This window comes from Podarcis muralis, chromosome 7 (genome assembly GCF_964188315.1).
Source record: "Podarcis muralis chromosome 7, rPodMur119.hap1.1, whole genome shotgun sequence".
NCBI lineage: Eukaryota > Metazoa > Chordata > Lepidosauria > Squamata > Lacertidae > Podarcis > Podarcis muralis.
The window spans coordinates 81,430,962-81,447,997 of record NC_135661.1 but is presented as its reverse complement, the minus strand read 5'-3'; the positions used below and the strand labels follow the sequence as shown (position 1 = coordinate 81,447,997).

General features: G+C 46.3%; 1 protein-coding gene across 2 annotated transcripts in view; it reads right to left on the bottom strand.

The window, feature by feature from the left end:
• Positions 1-7,479, bottom strand: part of TMEM145 (transmembrane protein 145) — a 40,290-nt gene extending 32,811 nt beyond the window's left edge. The window contains exon 1 of one of the 2 annotated variants that reach the window (XM_028742265.2): positions 6,967-7,479. In XM_028742265.2, the coding sequence (XP_028598098.2) occupies positions 6,967-7,092 (126 nt within the window). In that variant the 5' untranslated portion in view covers positions 7,093-7,479. The remainder of the gene's footprint in view (positions 1-6,966) is intronic. The other variant, XM_028742264.2, reaches the window with a different exon arrangement.
• Between the last annotated feature and the right edge of the window lie 9,557 nt (positions 7,480-17,036).

Here is a 17,036-nt window from a genome sequence, read left to right as displayed (position 1 = left end):
AGAGCTACAGTTCCCAGAGTTCCTGATGGAGGAGGATTGATTGTTAAACCACAGTGGGAATTGTAGCTCCTGAGGGGAGGTGTCTCCTAACAACTGCAGCTCCCAGAAGTCTTTGGGAGAGAAGCCATCACTGTTTGACGTGGCATTGTAGCACTTTAAATATATGGTGCAAATGTGGCCCAACACCACATTCAGGACAACTCCTATGCTTCAAATCCTTTTCTGAAGCTCTCTCTTCTCCAGGGCTCCCATTTCTGATCCCCAAACCTAGAGCCCTTTGGTCCTGTGTGGGGTCAAGTGGTCAGTTTTCCTTCTCCCTGCCCCAGCCTCCAGCAGAGCCCTTCTGCAATGCCAGCTCCAGGATTTGGAGGGCATTAGTGACTGCATCTCCATCTTAACTGATGTCCCCGTGGCCTTGCCTGCTGCCTCAGGACCCAGTCTTCCCAAACACCCAGAGGGACACCGAAGGAAAGCAGAGAATTGACTTGCCGACTGAGTAGTCGCATCAGGCAATTAAGGAGACTCTGGTGGCTGAGAGCAGCCACCCTGCAGGGGTGTAGTGGTTATCAGTGGTGATTAGTGCCCCTTGGGACTGGTATTTATTAACCTAGGTTAACCAACCTCCTGGGACGCGGGTGGCGCTGTGGGTTAAACCACAGAGCCTAGGGCTTGCCGATCAGAAGGTCAGTGGTTCAAATCCCCGCAATGGCATGAGCTCCCGTTGCTCGGTCCCTGCTCCTGCCAACCTAGCAGTTCGAAAGCACGTCAAAGTGCAAGTAGATAAATAGGTACCACTCCGGCGGAAGGTAAACGGCGTTTCCGTGCGCTGCTCTGGTTTGCCAGAAGCGGCTTAGTCATGCTGGCCACATGACCCGGAAGCTGTACGCCGGCTCCCTCGGCCAATAAAGCAAGATGAGCACCGCAACCCCAGAGTCGGCCATGACTGGACCTAATGGTCAGGGGTCCCTTTACCTTTACCTAACCACCCTCTTGTACATGCAGCTTCAGAGTGGTCTGTTAGGTGTGGGCTGGGAAAGAGGACAGACTCATAGAATCACACTGTAAAGTTGGTAGAGACCACAAGGGCCTTCAGTGCGGGAATGTTTTGCCCAGCACGGAACTCGAACCCATTACCCCGAGATTAAGAGTCTTACTCTCTGCCAACTGAGCTAATCCTCGTTTTTAAAGCATATTTCATTTACGGAAGGCACATCCATCCCATAGATTTAAATCAGGAATAGGCAAACTCGGCCCTCAATATGTTTTTTGAGACTACAGTTCCCATCATCCCTGATCACTGGTCCTGTTAGCTAGGGATGATGGGAGTTGTAGTCCCAAAACATCGGGAGGGCTGAGTTTGCCTATGCCTGATTTAAAGCATATTCAGCACACATTTAAAATGCAAGCTGTCCCCACCCCCAAAGAACCTTGGGAAGCGTAGTTTCTCTCCTCACAGAGCTACAACTCCCAGCACATTTTCAAACTACAGCACCCAGGATTCTTTGGGGGTGGCTCTGCACAAAGTGATTGTTGTAATGTGTTAATAGTGGTTGTATATATATAAAAAGAAGTGCTGGTTATTCTGGTGGCCAAACACACAAAAATAGAAAATTCCTGCCATCATTGGCTACTACTAGTCACAATGGCCATATGTTATCTCCAGTATCAGAAAACAACAACAGGGCAGGGTTATTGTGTTCATGTCACACCTGTGGAAAGATGTGTTAGGCCCTTAGTCTGATGCAACACAACTCTTATGCCTTTATATTTTTGTGCTTTAACATGAGATGAATTAACCTGGAATAAATCATAGAATCATAGAATCATAGAGTTGGAAGAGACCACAAGGGCCATCGAGTCCAACCCCCTGCCAATGCTGTCCCTCGTTCTGCGCTTTTGCATACATTTAAAGCACAAGGCCTTCATCCAAAGAATTGCAGTTTGCTATCCATTCTGAAGGAAATCAGCCCTGAGTGCTCACTGGAAGGATAGATCCTGAAGCTGAGGCTCCAAAACTTTGGCCACCTTATGAGAAGAGAAGACTCCCTGGAAAAGACCCTGATGTTGGGAAAGATGGAGGGCACAAGGAGAAGGGGACGACAAAGGACAAGATGGTTGGACAGTGTTCTCGAAGCTACCAACATGAGCTTGACCAAGCTGCAAGAGGCAGTGGAAGACAGGAGTGCCTGGAGTGCTCTGGTCCATGGGGTCACAAATAGTCGGACATGACTAAACAACAACAAAGTGTGGCTCTGTGAGGGGCAAACTACAGTTCCCAGAATTCTTTGTGGGGACGGCACCATGTACTTTAAATATGCTTTAAATGTACAGTGTGACCGTCACATGTAAAGTGGATTAGAATCTTCATTCTACCGCAAAACATCCAATTACAGGATTTAACTGTCCTTTACCCAATTTATTAGCAGATGGGCTAAAATGGGTCAATTAGCTGACATTAAGAACTCAAATATGTGCTTTGGATCAAATAATCCAGGGTATTTGGCGATTGCACTCTAAATCACTGGCTCATTCCCTGCTCCCAGACCCTCCAGTCGCAAAGGAGATACCCAATGCTGTGAACCCAATGCTAACTGCCCCTAGTCCACCCACCTACCCTTTCTGTGGCCTAAGAAAAAATATGTGGTGGTACCTTCAATGCAGACAAATTTATTGCGTAGTAAAGTTTATTGAGCTAGCATGCAGTATATAGAGAGATTGGAAGGGCAGAGGGAGTAAAATGAGGCCAAACGACAACGAAGCACAAAAAGTATATATAGGTAGTCTGTGGCAACGTTGTAAATAGCTATAGAGCAAGTAAAGCGATCGTTTACAACAGCAGTTATGCTGCATTGCTGACTGTAAATACACAGAAAGATTATTTATTGTGGTTTATAACATAGGGAACTGTAGGGTTGCTATATTTCAAAAAGTAAAAACCAGGTCACCCTGAAAGTTGTTGTTGTTTTTTAAGGAAACTCCCCCAAATTGTTGAGCTTTTTACAGAAAAACCCAAAAGTTGTAGTAAAAACTACAATAAGTTTTTTTAATGTTTTGGAGCTTTTAAAGGCATTTTTGGCACAATTTAACCCGTTGCCGGTTTTCCAGGACATTTGCCCGATTTCCGAAAAGTAATCCAGGACGCCATTTTCGGAGGTGGATTGCAGGACATGTCCTGGGAAATCAGGACGGACGGCAGCCCTACAGAACTGCCTTATACTCAATCAGACCAAATAGCCCATCTGGCTTAGTACTGTCTACACTGACTGGCAGCGGCTCTCCAGGATTTGGAATGGGACCCTACCAGCCTTACCTGGAGATGCCAGGGATGAAACAGAGACCTCCTGCATGCTCTACCACTGAGCCACAGTGATGTGTTAGGGTGAGATCTTGGTTTTATACAATACTGTCACAGAAGATGCTTCAGTCCCATTTCCCTTCTTCCTGTGTGTGTCCATCTACATGGAACGTATATTATACACACGAACCTGCCAACTTAAGAAAACACTTTCTGCGTCCAATATTGCAGACTCTGGATCATGTTAGTATGCTAGTCTTTTAAGGTGACATGAGACTCTTTGCTGGGTTTTTTGTGTGTGCAAGAGACCAAGGGATCATCCTCCAGACTTCCTTTTGTGTCACAGTTCCGAGCTTTAAAGCTCCGTGTCTGAAAGTCTATTTTAATTTTTTTGTCACAGCGCTGTCCTCAGGGTGTTTTACCACCAAATCAGAGCAAATGGCAACTGGGTTTTCTGTGGGTTTCCGTTTGCTCCGATTCAGTGGTAAACCACGGGCTTTAGGGCAGAAAGTCAAGTAACCTTTATTGGCATCACATAAGAACATTCAGAATACATTTAAAATAGATAGGCCAGTGCGATCTCGTCGCCACCCCTAGGGCACAGTCACCCGCCAAAGGGCAGAAGAGGCTAGCAATCTGCCTCATCTCTGAGGGTTTCCAGCAAGGGCAGGATCCTGTAGCATACTTCAGCGACAAAAAATCAAATAGAGATACACTCAGGCAGAGAGCTTTAAAGTCCAGACCCGTGCCTAGAAAGAGCAATGCAAAGGGAAGTCTAGATGACCCCACGGCTACCCCTCTAAAAGTTGTTTCAGTGGCATAAGGCACTTACAGACAACCTGCTTATTGCACATTTAGCCTGATTTGTTTGCAAGAAGATTAGAGGATTTTGGCTATTCCATGAGTATTCATTGTGATGTGTTTGCTGGGAGGTTAGACGATGTTGCATCAAAGCAAGTGTTATCCTACACTTTCCAGGGCATTCTCTCTTCACTTTCCTTAGGTAAAGGTAAAGGGACCCCTGACCATTAGGTCCAGTCATGGCTGACTCTGGGGTTGCGGCGCTCATCTCGCTTTATTGGCCGAGGGAGCCGGCGTACAGCTTCCGCGTCATGTGGCCAGCATGACTAAGCCGCTTCTGGCGAACCAGAGCAGTGCACGGAAACGCCATTTACCTTCCCGCTGGAGTGGTACCTATTTATCTACTTGCACTTTGACGTGCTTTTGAACTGCTAGGTTGGCAGGAGCAGGGACCGAGCAACACGAGCTCACCCCATTGCAGGGATTCGAACCGCCGACCTTTTGATTGGCAAGCCCTAGGCTCTGTGGTTTAACCCACAGCGCCACCCGCGTCCCTGACTGCAAAAAAAAAAAAACCCACAACAACAGATCTGTTGGGAAATGAGGTTTTTGTTGCACAAGACCTCCCTGTCAACTACAATTTTGCGGCGTGAATTTGTTGGTATGAGATGTGAATCCCACCCCAAAACAGTGACAGCCTAGAAGGACCCATAGTCATGCTCTCTCACACAGCAAAGAGGCAAAAGAGCAAAAGCTTAGGAAGCCACTCTATAGTGAGCCAGACCACTGCTCCATCTAGCTCACTGGTCCTCAACTGGTGGTTTGGGACACATTCATGGGTCATGGCCTGATCCAAGGTGAATTGCAACAGGAGCACTACCACCATACAAATGTATGAGTAGGGTTTACTCCTTAGCCTTTTCTTCTCCCGAAGATATCCCACCAGCCAACAGAGGTTTAAGATCTGAGTTTTCCTTCTCCATTTGCCCCTCACTTCCCTCTATAGCATATGAAGAAACAGCCTTCTTAGACCTGGGCCCATTTTGGCTTCCTCCACTCAATCCAACAGAACCTGTCTTCTCCTGCAGGGGAAGTCCCTAACTCACTGAGGGTTTGAGACCCATCAGCTACCCTCACCTGGTTTAGCTGGCCAGTCGAAGCCGTTCCCGGGGTGCGGCCGCTGTCACATGCTGACAGCTTCCAGGAGCCACAGGTGAGAGTCCATTGCAGGGTGAGGACCAAAGGTGGACAAAGTACCCCAGAAGGAGCATGACATGACCCCTACCAGGGATACTAAAGGTAAAGGTAAAGGGACCCCTGACTGTTAGGTCCAGTCATGGCTGACTCTGGGGTTGCGGCGCTCATCTCGCTTTATTGGCTGAGGGAGCCAGCATACAGCTTCCGGGTCATGTGGCCAGCATGACTAAGCCGCTTCTGGCAAACCAGAGCAGCACACGGAAACGCCATTTACCTTCCCGCCGGAGCGGTACCTATTTATCTACTTGCACTTTGACGTGCTTTTGAACTGCTAGGTTGGCAGGAGCAGGGACTGAGCAACCGGAGCTCACCCCATCGCGGGAATTCGAACCGCTGACCTTCTGATCGGCAAGTCCTAGGCTCTGTGGTTTAACCCACAGCGCCACCCGTGTCCCTACCAGGGGTACTACCCCTCTCCTAACCCCCCCCCCCGCCAAATGTCTGGTAAAAGAGTAAGCAGTGGGACCCTGAATGCATGTTTTGGTTAAAAGTGGGTTCTGGGTCTGAAAAGGTTGAAGGCTACTGATCTGCCTCAGTGCTGTCTACACTGACTGGCAGAAGCTCTGTAGGGCTTCGGACAGTGGCTGTTCCCATCCCTAGATGGAAATGTCAAGGACTGAACCTCCAACACGCAAAGCAATTGCTCTGCCACTGAGCCAAGACCCTCCCCACTGATATCAGATTAGTTTGTCCAGAATAACTAGCTTCCCTAGTTATTGACACACCAGGCCTCCTCCTGGTTTTTTTATTCCACATCTATGCATGCATTGAATGGGCGATAGAAACAGCCACCCACCTCGCATCTATCTGCTCCGCTCCAAACAGCAAAGGCTGCTGACCGTGTGCTAAACGACAAGTGACCTATTGCGCGGCCTTGAGCCTGCACCCTATGAGGCAGGCCTGGCGGAGGAAGCTCCAGGGTGCAAAAGTTACAGCACCGTGAAATGGATCCAAACACTTAAAAAAAAAAAGCAAGCAGGCTGGCCTTTCTTGGTAGAGAACAAAGCCCTGTTTGTCATGGGGGGGGGGGGGTTTAAGGAAGGCATCAGGAACTCCCCCCCCCCAATAACCCTCCATCCCAAATTCCGTCTACATCCTGGAATAATCTCCCTACCCAGCTTCTCCAAGGCGTCAAGGCAGAAGAGAGAGCTGCCTTAGCAACCATCTCGCCCCGTCCAAAGCCCATCATGGGGGAGAATCCAAATAAAAGCTCCTGGGGTTGGGGGGTTGGAGGGGGGCATTATCTGATCCCTCTTGGGCTCCCCCAGGCAAAAAAGGCCATTGCAAATTTCCTAAATGAATGGGGGGGGTGTCTTTTTTTTTTAAGGGAGAAGGCTCCAGTGCTGGCAGAAGGGGGGCAGGGAGAGAGGTCACATTTGAGAGCGCGCAGCAATGCCCCGCCAGCGCTACCGCAGCAAGCGCATCAGAAGCGAGCGCGCAGGGGCTTTGGGGAGGAAGGAAGCGGGGATGGGCGCAAGGGAGCCCCGGGAGGCCTGCGCCGCGTGGGCCCCCGAGTGGGGCGGCCCGGCTCGGTTCTGCAAGCGCCGCTAGAAGGCAGAGCACCTCCTTCTTCCCGCCCCCAGCCCCCCAAATCTCCCCAGATGCGCACTCACCTCCTTGGTGCTGATGTTCCCTTTCACGTACTTGCCCCAGCAGGTCTGGGGCGCCTGGAGCAGGAGGAGGTGGAAGGAGACGGCGAGGAGCCTCGCAGCCCCGGGCAGCTCCATCGTCAAGCCCATGGCCGGCTCCAGCAGCCGGGCTCGGCACCCTGCGCGCTCCCGTTTAAAGAGACACGAGCTCAACGCCTCCCCCTAACCCCTCCAAAAAATGCACACCCCACAACGCAGCAGCCACCTTCTTCTTCTTCCTGCACTCCCAAATCCTGTGCATCGGGGCTGTGTCTCCTCCTTGCAAGAGATGGAGGCGCTGTGCAGAGAATGGATTAAAAAAAAAAAATCACAAAAAACCACACCGCTATTTATTTTTGGGCGCGGATTGTGTGTGTGTGTGTTGGTGTTATGAAGACGCACGACTTCCTGCGACCAATTTCGTCTGCACGGAGAGAAATATCACAGGACTCGAGCAGACTGGGCGGTGCCGTCACGGATCTGTTGGGGTGAAAAGCTCGCAGAAACCGGCTTGGAGGCGTCCTTCGCGTCCTCACGTTTCCCCAGTAGGTTCTCAGTTTTTAAGACTACGTATGTATGCTACTCGGGGCAGGGACCTGTCACTTCCCAGACTGCCTTGTTTTGTAACGTTCCAAGCACCGGAGATGCCGATATAAAATATTGGGGGGACGGGGGTCCCAGGTAAGCCCTGCCCCGCATAATCAATCACAATCTGTGGCACGCACACACCATTTGAATGGCGATATCCCATCAATGCGCATGGAGACCGGCTCCGTCATATATTTTAGGGGCGGGTGCCAAGGGACCTCGGGCCCTAGGAGTTGGCTCCTATGCCAAGCACATCGAAGTTTTGTTTGTTTATACAGTATGTGTTTTCTACCTGCACCCTTTCGTTGAAGAGAGAGAGAGAGAGAGAGAGAGGTGCTGGAGGGGCTCAGAAAATATTTTAAAATGACCCCCCCAACACACACACATTCCTGCAAAAGGCCCCTGAGTGTTGTACATGGAGTAGCCTTTGATTTCACAGGAGGCATTGTAGCAGAATGATTTCCATCACTGATGGCCACAGGCCAAGGTAGAAATAAATACTGGAACCAGCAAATGAGTTTCATTGATAACATAGATCTCCCTCTCTCTCTCCTTCCACTTTACCTGCAGCTCTTACTACAGTGGTACCTCGGGTTAAGAACGTAATTCGTTCTGGAGGTCCGTTCTTAACCTGAAACTTCTTAACCTGAAGCATCACTTTAGCTAATGGGGCCTCCTGCTGCCGCTGCGCGATTTCTGTTCTCATCCTGAAGCAAAGTTCTTAAACCGAGGTACTATTTCTGGGTTAGTGGAGTCTGTAACCTGAAGCGTCTGTAACCTGAAGTGTCTGTCACCTGAGGTTACCACTGTATTCTGTCACACCCTAGATTAGAGAAAAGCTGCATATTTTTTTTCCAGACTGTGGGCTGCAATTCCTTCTGGGGAACATCCACGGCCATCTGTCGTGGATGCTCTAGCTGAGATTATTGCATCGCAGAGGGTTGGACTAGATGACCCATGGGGTCCCTTCCAACTCTATGATTCTATGAACCTTCCAAGGGCCATAAGCTGCTGGTGGGCGGAGCCAGAGGCAGAACTGGGCAGAGCAACACGAATAACTTTCTTGCTATGTGCAGTAGGCTCATTTCCACACACATGCAAACACCTCTCTTTCTACCCTTTATCCAGACAAGCAAAAGGTATGATCAGAGTTTGACACATTCCAGCGGGACCAAAAAACCCTCAGGATGAAGCGTAAGTGCTTCCGTTCCATAATTTCCCTCTTTAGTTGGTGAAATGAGGAGTGTGGGTTCACTCCCCCCCCCCGATGGTTCTGATATGCTAACCCAGGGATCAGCAAACATTTTCAGCAGGGGGCCGGTCCACTGTCCCTCAGACCTTGTGGGGGGCCAGACTATATTTTGAAAAAATAAAATAAAAATGAACAGATTCCTATGCCCCACAAATAACCCAGAGATGCATTTTAAATAAAAGCACACATTCTACTCATGTAAAAACACGCTGATTCCTGGACTGTCCACAGGCCGGATTTAGAAGGTGATTGGGCCAGATCCGGCCCCTGGGCCTTAGTTTGCCTACCCATGTGCTAACTGTAACAGGGGAAATATGAAAGAGGAATATGCTTTTTAAGAGTAAGCATTTATTAAACTGTAGGTACATTTTCTTCAATACCTCAAAACGGTATCTATATCTACGTTGACTAAATGCTTTGAAATGTAACCAGCTCACCCATTGGTTAAAATGCCAGTGGTTAATTCCTTCGTTGGTTGACAGTCCTCAGATCTCACCTGCGTGAGCATTTTGCTATGCAGATTTTTAAAAAACGAAAACAAGTTTATCTGTCAATCCTTTTTTTTCTATTGTCCTTTTTTTTCTATTGTCAAGGTTGTTTTCTGCTGCTCCAGAGAAGCGGACACGGAGCAATGGATCCAAACTACAAGAAAGAAGATTCCACCTAAACATTAGGAAGAACTTCCTGACAGTAAGAGCTGTTCAACAGTGGAATTTGCTGCCAAGGAGTGTGGTGGAGTCTCCTTCTTTGGAGGTCTTTAAGCAGAGGCTTGACAACCATATGTCAGGAGTGCTCTGATGGTGTTTCCTGCTTGGCAGGGGGTTGGACTCGATGGTCCTTGTGGTCTATTCCAACTCTATGATTCTAAGAATACAGCGGTTCCCAGCTGTTCTCTTTGACTCTGGTAACTAGCATCAGTGCATATCCCTGGATATGCTGGGCTCGACAATTCTTAATATAAAACAGTTCTGGGGCCAAGCAAATGGTTTGAAACAACCTGATGGTCCCACCTGAATGATTTAACTAATGCACAAAATAACAGCTGTGCTTGGCACAACAAATATAGAAGTAAGAACATAAGGAGAGATGCTGGATCAGGCTAGTGGTTCATCAGATCCAGCATCTTGTTCTCCCAGTGGCCACCCAGATGCCTGCAGGAATAATAATAATAATAATAATAATAATAATAATAATAATAATAATAATTTATTTGTACCCCGCCCATCTGGCTGGGTTTCCCCAGCCACTCTGGGCGGCTTCCAACAAAGCTTAAAAATACATTAAAATGTCACACATTAAAAACTTCCCTGAACAGAGCTGCTTTCAGATGTCTTCTAAATGTCAGGTAGTTGTTTATCTCTGTGACATCTGATGGGAGGGTGTTCCACAGGGTGGGTGCCACTACCAAGAAGGCCCTCTGCCTGGTTCCCTGTAGCTTTGCTTCTCGCAGTGAGGGAACCGCCAGAAGGCCCTTGGAGCTAGACCTCAGTGTCCGGGCAGAACGATGGGGGTGGAGACGCTCCTTCAGGTATACTGGGCCGAGGCCATTTAGGGTTTGAAAGGTCAACACCAACACTTTGAATTGTGCTCGGAAACGTACAGGCAGGAAGCCCACGAAGAGGACCTGATCGCAACAGCACTTTCCTCTCCTGTGGCTCCCACCAACTGGCATTCAGAAGCAGCATTGCCTCTGCTTGCGGATGTGCAGAGAAGTGTTTGAAAGGTTCTGTGGCCGAAGCAATCAGGAGAAGCTAGAACGGCCCAGACACTTTGCTCAAGCCACTTGGCAAATCCAGAAACCAATGTCCCCACTGTGGAAGGACGTGTGGATCCAGAACTGGCCTCCACAGTCACTGACAGACTCATTCTTAAAACCGTGTTTATGGAAGACAATCTTACTCAGTTACGAGGGATCGCCAAAGAAGAAGAAGAAGAATATTGTGTTTTGATGTTGCAGCCCAGCTTAGGTGGGCAATTAACAACAACAACACAGTTCTTCATTCCAAGAAAAACAAAACCTGGATAAGTGCTGGCACTCCTGGAATCTCTTGCCACTCAGAGATTGCAATGCATGCAACAATGTAACCATTCTACCTTTTATTATTATTATTATTATTATTATTATTATTATTATTATTATTATTATTACTTACAGGTAGGTAGCCGTGTTGGTCTGCTGTAGTCGAAACAAAACAAAACAAAATAAATAAAATAAAAAAATTCCTTCCAGTAGCACCTTAGAGACCAACAAAGTTAGTTATTGGTATGAGCTTTTGTGTGCGTGCACACAAAAGCAAATACCAATTATTATTATTATTATTATTATTATTATTATTATTATTATTATTATTATTGCATTAAAATGGTTGTTGCTATTCACATGGGCGTTATGAAAACTAGTCCTGGAAGAATCTGCCTTCTGACAACTGTTCAGGAAGCAAAAATAGCACCTGGACAGTACTTTCTCTGGTCTGCTGGCAACCTTAGCCCACATGAAAGCCCACTCACCCATGCGCACATACCACATCACTTTCCAAAACTCGCCACATCCTCGAATCGTCACATTCTCATATCAGCTGATGGAGTCTCGGGAAACCCAGAGATATCCACTTCCCCAGTTCACTAAGAAGAGTGGATTCCCCACCCCCAATCTGATGACGTAATTTATTTTTCTTATTTCATAAAATTTATAGGCCGCTTGATTGTAGAGGAAACCTCAGCCATAGCTAGCTGAACCTCTTGCACCCACTTAGCTGTTGACGCATGGGAGAAAGCAGCACACCGTGACCTACGAGAAAGGGTCCCATGAATTGTTTTTACGGAGGATTCAGAGGCAGGTGTCAACAGCTTGATATGCGGAGCACACTGTGCGCCATCTTTTTTTTAAAAAAACGGCAAAGTTATTGGGAAATCAATGTGCATCCTAAGCAAACGATTTTTCTTTTCTATTACTGTGCATTTGCAGGACCGAAAGCGATTAATAAATGGCAGTGGCAGGAGCTTGCAGGGTTGGCGTAAGGGCAAGGGGTTATTGCAAGGCTGGCTCCTCGCAGGGGCGTTTCTCAAGATGAAGCCAGAGCTTTTCAGTAGCATTAAGAACATTTGTGCTGCTGTTCATTGATCATGGAAGAGGGACCAGGAGGGAAATGAGTGCACAATGCTTGCCTATTGATGTCAAACAGACACCTTCGCTGTATTCCTTCTAAAGCCATTTTTGTTTAGGCTAGCGCAACCAGATATATAAAATGTTGCCGTGTGTTTCAGTCTGCTCTTTAGCTTATTGTCAATTTTAGCAATTTTTAAATGTTTTAAATAGTTGTTGTTTTTAACTGATAACTTAATCATTTTAATCTTTTTGCCACCACTTGGAGGGGCGTTTTGTCACAATCAACCAATATATTGATTTATGAAATCAGTCACTGCATACATAAGAAATCTTTTTTTTTTCCATTTAATTTTTATTACTTACTTCAAAAAGAAAAATAGCCAGAAAACATATCTACACACACATAAACACATAAACATAAGACTACACAATCATACACCAATAAAGAAAGAAAAAATAAAAATAGAAAGTATATATACAGAAACTTAATTTTCACATTTACTCCTTGTTGGATTATCGCTTTCCGGACTTCCTTTAGCTTTCCCGACAATCATTCGAAGTGATACTTTGAGTTACACATTTCCTAGTATATATTGTCATTATGCTTTTTTATATATCTTTCCTGATATATACCGTTCTTATACCTTGTTTGTACTCCCATTAAGTTCAAACAATAACCCATACTCGATTACAGTGCATCTCTAAATCCCTTTAGCGTTATTTTCCTTTGACTGATAAGTTCCAGATAATCTACATATTTACCCCAGTCCTTGGTAAATTTTTGGGCTCTTGTGTATCTTACTTTGCCTGTAAGTCTGTCCATTTCCATATAATCTAGTAGTTTAAATCTCCACTCCTCTACCGTTGGTGTTTCCTGTCTTTTCCACATCTGGGCCAGCATTACTCTTGCTGCTGTAACTGCATAGTACACTAGTTTACAATCTTCTTTTTTTATCTCATGGCCTAACATACCTAATAAGAAGAGTTCTGCCTTCTTTGAGAACGTATATTTTAAGATCTTCTTTAATTCTATATAAATTTTCTCCCAGAACTGCTTCACTTTTCCGCACTCCCACCACATATGATGGAAAGAGCCCTCACTAACCCTACATTTCCAGCACTTGTTATCCACCTTGTACATCTTTGATAGTTTCATAGGTGTTAAATACCATCTATAGAACATCTTCAATACGTTCTCCTTTATCATTGTACATGCCGTGAAATTTAATCCTTCTTTCCAAAGTCTCTCCCAGTCTTCAAATAGTATACTGTGCCCTACGTCTTGTGCCCAGCGAATCATCACACATTTGACCTCCTCATCTCCTAGACTCCAGTCTAACAGTATCCTATACATTTTCGAAACAATTTTCTCTTCTTTGTTTATAATCTCTGTCTGAAACTTGGATTCCCTCTCTTCATAACCTCTTTCTTTAAGATCTTTTCTAAACATCTGGTTCACCTGGAGATGGTGTAACCAGTCGTAAACATACTCTTTAACCTGCTCGTATGGTCGGACCTTCCATTTACCCTCTTCTTTAATTATTAGTTGATTATATCTTACCCAGTTACTTCTCATATTTATATTCTTTACACACATTACTTCCAGAGGTGATAGCCAATGTGGCGTTTTTGGTTCACATACATAAGAAATCTTAACCTGTTTTAGTATTTGAACTTTCGTGTGTTTTAAAGTAGGGTAGTGATTTTCCTTTTCTTGATTCTATTTACAGTGGTACCTCGGGTTAAGTACTTAATTCGTTCCGGAGGTCCGTACTTAACCTGAAACTGTTCTTAACCTGAAGCACCACTTTAGCTAATGGGGCCTCCTGCTGCTGCCGCGCCGCCGGAGCACGATTTCTGTTCTCATCCTGAAGCAAAGTTCTTAACCTGAAGCACGATTTCTGGGTTAGCGGAGTCTGTAACCTGAAGTGTATGTAACCTGAAGCGTATGTAACCCGAGGTACCACTGTATTGTCTTTATCTTTCTGAAAACTGCTTGAGGTTTGTTCGTTTGTTTGTTTTACAAGGAGAAAGAGACGACAGAGGACGAGATGGTTGGATAGTGTTCTCGAAGCTACCAGCATGAGTTTGACCAAACTGCGGGAGGCAGTGGAAGACAGGAGTGCCTGGCGTGCTCTGGTCCATGGGGTCACGAAGAGTTGGACACGACTAAAAAACATGTATAAATTTTGTGAAATAAATAAAAATAAACGTGTAACAGGTACAAAAACAGGAGCGCCTTAAAGCTATTCACAAGGATGCAACAAAACATCACCTGCCCACAGATGAAGATGAAGAAGAGGAAGTACAAGCCAAAAAGATGTTTTAATATGGTTTGGGGAGTTTGTTTTAAGTATGGAAAATGAGCTCACCCTAGCCTTATATAACCTGCGTCCCTGCTGTCCCTGGCATTGCCTGTAATAAACACACACACACACACACACACACACACACACACGTCTGATTGCCTCCCCCTCCTGTTTCCCAAACTGCACATTAGCACCTTTCCAGCTGTTCTGCATTTCGTGTCCAACAGCACACTAAAATAAAAACCTTGTCGGAGAGAGATGAAGGTGACAGACTGTGCCATTGATGCTCGCAGCGGGCATGCTTAATTTGTTAATGCTTGCTACCATGCCGAGACAAACAAGCTTTGCAGGCGTATCTGCGATGCCTCAGAACCCTGTTCAATGTTCACATCTACTCAGAAGAAAGTTCCCTTGAGCTCCTTGGAACTCTGATAATCTCCTTGAACTCGGATGATGCTTCTTGTTCACCTGGATGGAGAGTATAGAAATATAAACATGGAATGTACGCAGTACAGTGCCAGATTTACCTAGTATAAGCTAAACATGCTATAGCTTAGGACCCCACTTTCTTGCCCCCCCCCAATGTAAAGGGGGGGGGGACTGGATGTACAATTCCAAAATCTAAGATAAAAAAACGAATAAAATAGAACCTATATACAGTACCAGTGTTTTGTGTTGTGTAGGCTCCTATGGTGTAAGTAATGGGCCCCGCCTGCTAGCCTGCTCCCTAAAATATCACTGGTTTGCTCATTTCTATATATAGGGTGCCTACATTTTGCATGGACTAGTTGCATGGCAACATGTGCAAATGGGACGCGGGTGGCACTGTGGTTTACCACAGAGCCTAGGACTTGCCGATCAGAAGGTCGGCAGTTTGAATCCCCGAGACGGGGTGAGCTCCCGTTGCTCGGTCCCTGCTCCTGCCAACCTAGCAATTTAAAAGCACGTCAAAGTGCAAGTAGATAAATAGGTACCGCTGCGGCGGGGAGGTAAACGGCGTTCCATGCGCTGCTCTGGTTCGCCAGAAGCAGCTTAGTCATGCTGGCCACATGACCCGGAAGCTGTACACCAGCTCCCTTGGCCAATAAAGCGAGATGAGTGTCGCAACCCCAGAGATGTCTGCGAATGGACGTAATGGTCAGGAGTCCCTTTACCTTTACCATTACCTTTACATTCTGCATGGACTGGTTGCATGGCAACATGTGCAAATGGCTTTAGATACCTATTAGGTCCTTAAATTACTATATAGCATCTATTCAACACCAAAAACAGCAACAATTTCTTGTTGACAAAGGACAGCTGGACATATAAAGGGCCCCATTACCTTCAGTAGCTGAGGGCCTCATCAAACCTAAACCTAGCCCTGACGAAGTGCCACGTTTAGGGGAGCATGACAGGTTTGCCTGCCCTGGGTGCTAAGCCAAGAAGGCACTGCAGGGGTCACCGCCACAATGATGTAGAACAGAAGGTGAGAGGCGGGCGGAGGGGGAGGGTCAATATTGGTACCACACAGGGCACTGCTGAAATTTGAAAGCCCCAATTCCGTCACCGATATATGTGCATTGCTCCACACCTTTGACTTTAGCCTCTGACCCCACCTACCCACAACTAGAAAGGAAGGCAGTAAAAGATTCCCTTCTCCTGCCCCAACACAACAAATCCATTTTTAAAAAAGGAGTGTCACTTTTGCAGTTAGAAAGGCGATGGGGAAATGCGTTGGGAAGTGCAGAATAAGCCAATGATTTGTGGGAAGACCTAAAAACACCCTCAAGCAAATCAGGATTTATGCACCCTTGTTGCATAAACACCCCGCAAAGAAATCGGGACAAAGGCCAAGTAGAGACTGGATTTAATCTAACCTCTGCGTAAGCAAATCAGGATGAATGATCAACGCAGGACATCTGGAGGAGCTGCGGGATTGCAGTGAAATAAATAAACCCAAAGCACTTGTGCACTTGTGAATATTGAATCTGTGCTGTAAACTATAATGGTTATGCTATGCTGAATAATCAAAATGTAAAGCATGTTTTAAAATGAGTCATATGATCACTCTCACTGGCCAGCTGCAATACTCAGGGGCATGGAATTGTTTCCTCTTGAGTAAAAGCACAACCACTATAACAAGAAAGAGTGTTGAATGTGGCCAAAATATTCAATTTATTATCATTTTTTAAATGAAAAAGCATATATTCTTTCTCTCACAAATTATGACGTGTAATTGTATTGTTCTGAGAAGAGTGGAACGAGAAAGGTGCTATTTCAGGGCTGAAAGAGGCAAGAGCTAAGACAATGGGAGAGCAGCAGAAATTTGCAGGAAAACCTGGTCTTGGGAGATCTTAAACCCATCCCACTTGTAGAAGCAATGGATTTTAAGAAGAGTTGTGATAATAGTTCACGAAAACCAGATTTCAGTTGTGCTACCTTACCACTGAGGGACGCGGGTGGCGCTGTGGGTTAAACCACAGAGCCTAGGACTAGCCAATCAGAAGGTTGGCGGTTCGGTCCCTGCTCCTGCCAACCTAGCAGTTCGAAAGCACGTCGAAGTGCAAGTAGATAAATAGGTACTGCTCCGGCGGGAAGGTAAACAGTGTTTCCGTGCACTGCTCTGGTTCGCCAGAAGCGGCTTAGTCATGCTGGCCACATGACCCGGAAGCTGTACGCCGGCTCCCTCGGCCAATAAAGCGAGATGAGTGCCGCAACCCCAGAGTCGGCCATGACTGGACCTAATGGTCAGGGGTCCCTTTGCCTTTTTACCTTACCACTAGGAATGAGTGGATCTGTTTGTTTCAGTTTTTCATTT